This window comes from Neoarius graeffei, chromosome 20, assembly GCF_027579695.1.
Source record: "Neoarius graeffei isolate fNeoGra1 chromosome 20, fNeoGra1.pri, whole genome shotgun sequence".
NCBI lineage: Eukaryota > Metazoa > Chordata > Actinopteri > Siluriformes > Ariidae > Neoarius > Neoarius graeffei.
Window position 1 is genome coordinate 64,708,125 of NC_083588.1, and position 2,196 is coordinate 64,710,320.

Below are 2,196 nucleotides of genomic sequence, written 5' to 3' on the forward strand. Positions count from 1 at the left end.
AGCAGGGAATTTAGGGCCACATGGAGATAAATTCATTAATTGTTTTTTTTAAACTAATAAAATTGGAAGTCTGTGATTTGAATTCAGTAGCTTTCGGTCACTAAACAAAAATAATTAGGTGTCCGTAAAATTCTTTTTATGACCTACACTTGAAAAATCTGAAAGAAAGCACAACTTTATTCATCACACACTTGTGAAATTCCGCTCTGCATCTGAAGCAGTGAACACACACACACACACACACACACACACACACACACCCAGAGCAGTGGGCCGTCATGCTAACAGCGCCCGGGGAGCAGTTGGGAGTTTGGTGCCTCGCTCAAGGCCGTCCCATATTAACCTAACCTGCATGTCTTTGGACTGTGGGGGAAACCGGAGCACCCGGAGGAAACCCACAGACATGGGGAGAACATGCAAACTCCGCACAGAAAGGCCCCTGCTGGGTTCAAACCCAGAACCTTCTTGCTGTAAGGCGACCGTGCGAACCACTACACCACTGTGCCGCCCAGGTAGTATAGCTTTAATCTGTGAATTCAAGAGATCAATTTTGTATCAAAGTTCAATTATTTTTTTTTCTTCAAAAATAAAAATAATTAAGCAAATAAGTGGAATGGATTTTTAAAAAATATTCACATTTTTAAAATGTTTATTTTTCTCATTCATTAAATCTTATTTGTTTATTTAGTATAAATGTAATTTTAATTAAAAAAAGGTTATGAAGACAGATGGGCCGTTGAGCAGAACACACTTCGTTATTAATGAGGCTGTAAAGATTGAAAAGAGCAACAGAGAAAGAAAAGAAATAAAAGTAAAGAAAAGAGCTGAAGGGAAAAAAATACAGCAGTGCCCACGCTACAGGAAGTTCTCTCTTCCATCAGGACAACAGAGATCGCGCTCAACTGATCTGTTCATCCGATTACAACTGTTTAATAGCATTAAACACACACACAGAGAGAGAGAGAGAAGGCCAGATGCATTAAAAGGAGGGATGAATAAAAAAAAGGTGGATGAACTCTGATGCTCTAAAATCTTAAACTTTCAGATGTTTAAATATTTGATTCTACAGATCACTGATTAAAATGTTAAAAAGTGAAATTAGTTGCCATTTGCTTTGCATTTTATTTTTTGTGGTTGCTATGGTGTTGCTAGGTGGTTAATATGGTATTCAGGGCGGTTGCTATGGTATTCAGGGCGGTTGCTATGGTATTCAGGGCGGTTGCTAGGTTGCTGCTACATAAGAAGGAAAACAAGAAAGAAGAAAAGAATGAATTTGTGCTTTTGGTTGAGATGGGCGTGGTTTTACTAACAGTGGGTGGAGCTTTATAAACCCCACGTATAAATAAAAATGAGGGATACATTTATCAGATTCCTGCTTTATCCCAAACACTGAAAATAAAATGACTTCTCCTCCTGCTTTCTCTCCACACACACACACACACACACGTAATGAGCTCAGAAAACACAGGAAATTTAATTCACACCAGCTTCATTTTTATTTTAGACCAAACTGATTAAATGTGAAGTGAGTGCAGTCATGATTACAAACAAAGCAAAATATATATCTTTATATTTATATTCATATCTAATGCAAAACCCAGAGTCTGTATAAATGTGCATTACTGCGAGTGTCATTACAATAACACTCCGGTTTAAAGGGACACAGTGACTCAACGAGCGCAGCGTCAGAGTGACTTTAACTGAAACACAACCGCAAAATGACCAAAATTCAACGTAACTGCAGAAACACACAGAGGACTGCCTCTCTCTCTCTCTCTCTGGTGGTCTTTGTAACAGAATCTTTCAAACAATTTTTCAAACTGTGTTTGTACAACAGAGGATTTTTTAAGAGGTGGGTGGGGCTTTATGAGAGGTGGGTGGAGCTTTATAAGGTTTAGAAGTGGGCAGGGCTTTATGAGAGGTGGGTGGGGCTTTATAAGGTTTAGAGGTGGGCAGGGCTTTATGAGAGGTGGGTGGGGCTTTATAAGGTTTAGAGGTGGGCAGGGCTTTATGAGAGGTGAGTGGAGTTTTATTAGCCAACATTCAGTAAAGTGTTCTCTCAGGCTCTTCAGAACGACTCCACATTAATTACTTTTATAAACAGTTCATTAGTATTAACGACTCCTTCATGAACAGTTATGTATGTGTGTTATATAGTGTTTAGAATTCCTCAGCAGAACTGTGTATTACAGGGAT

The 2,196-nt window shown here is 38.8% G+C and overlaps 1 protein-coding gene across 2 annotated transcripts in view; it reads right to left on the minus strand.

Annotated features, from left to right (window-relative positions):
- Positions 1 to 1,472: 1,472 nt before the first annotated feature.
- Positions 1,473 to 2,196, minus strand: part of tbc1d17 (TBC1 domain family, member 17) — a 14,094-nt gene continuing 13,370 nt past the window's right edge. For both annotated transcript variants that reach the window (XM_060902252.1, XM_060902251.1), the window contains exon 17: positions 1,473 to 2,196. This exon is cut by the window's right edge and continues 185 nt beyond it. In XM_060902252.1, coding sequence (XP_060758235.1) covers position 2,196 — 1 coding nt within the window. In that variant the 3' untranslated portion in view covers positions 1,473 to 2,195.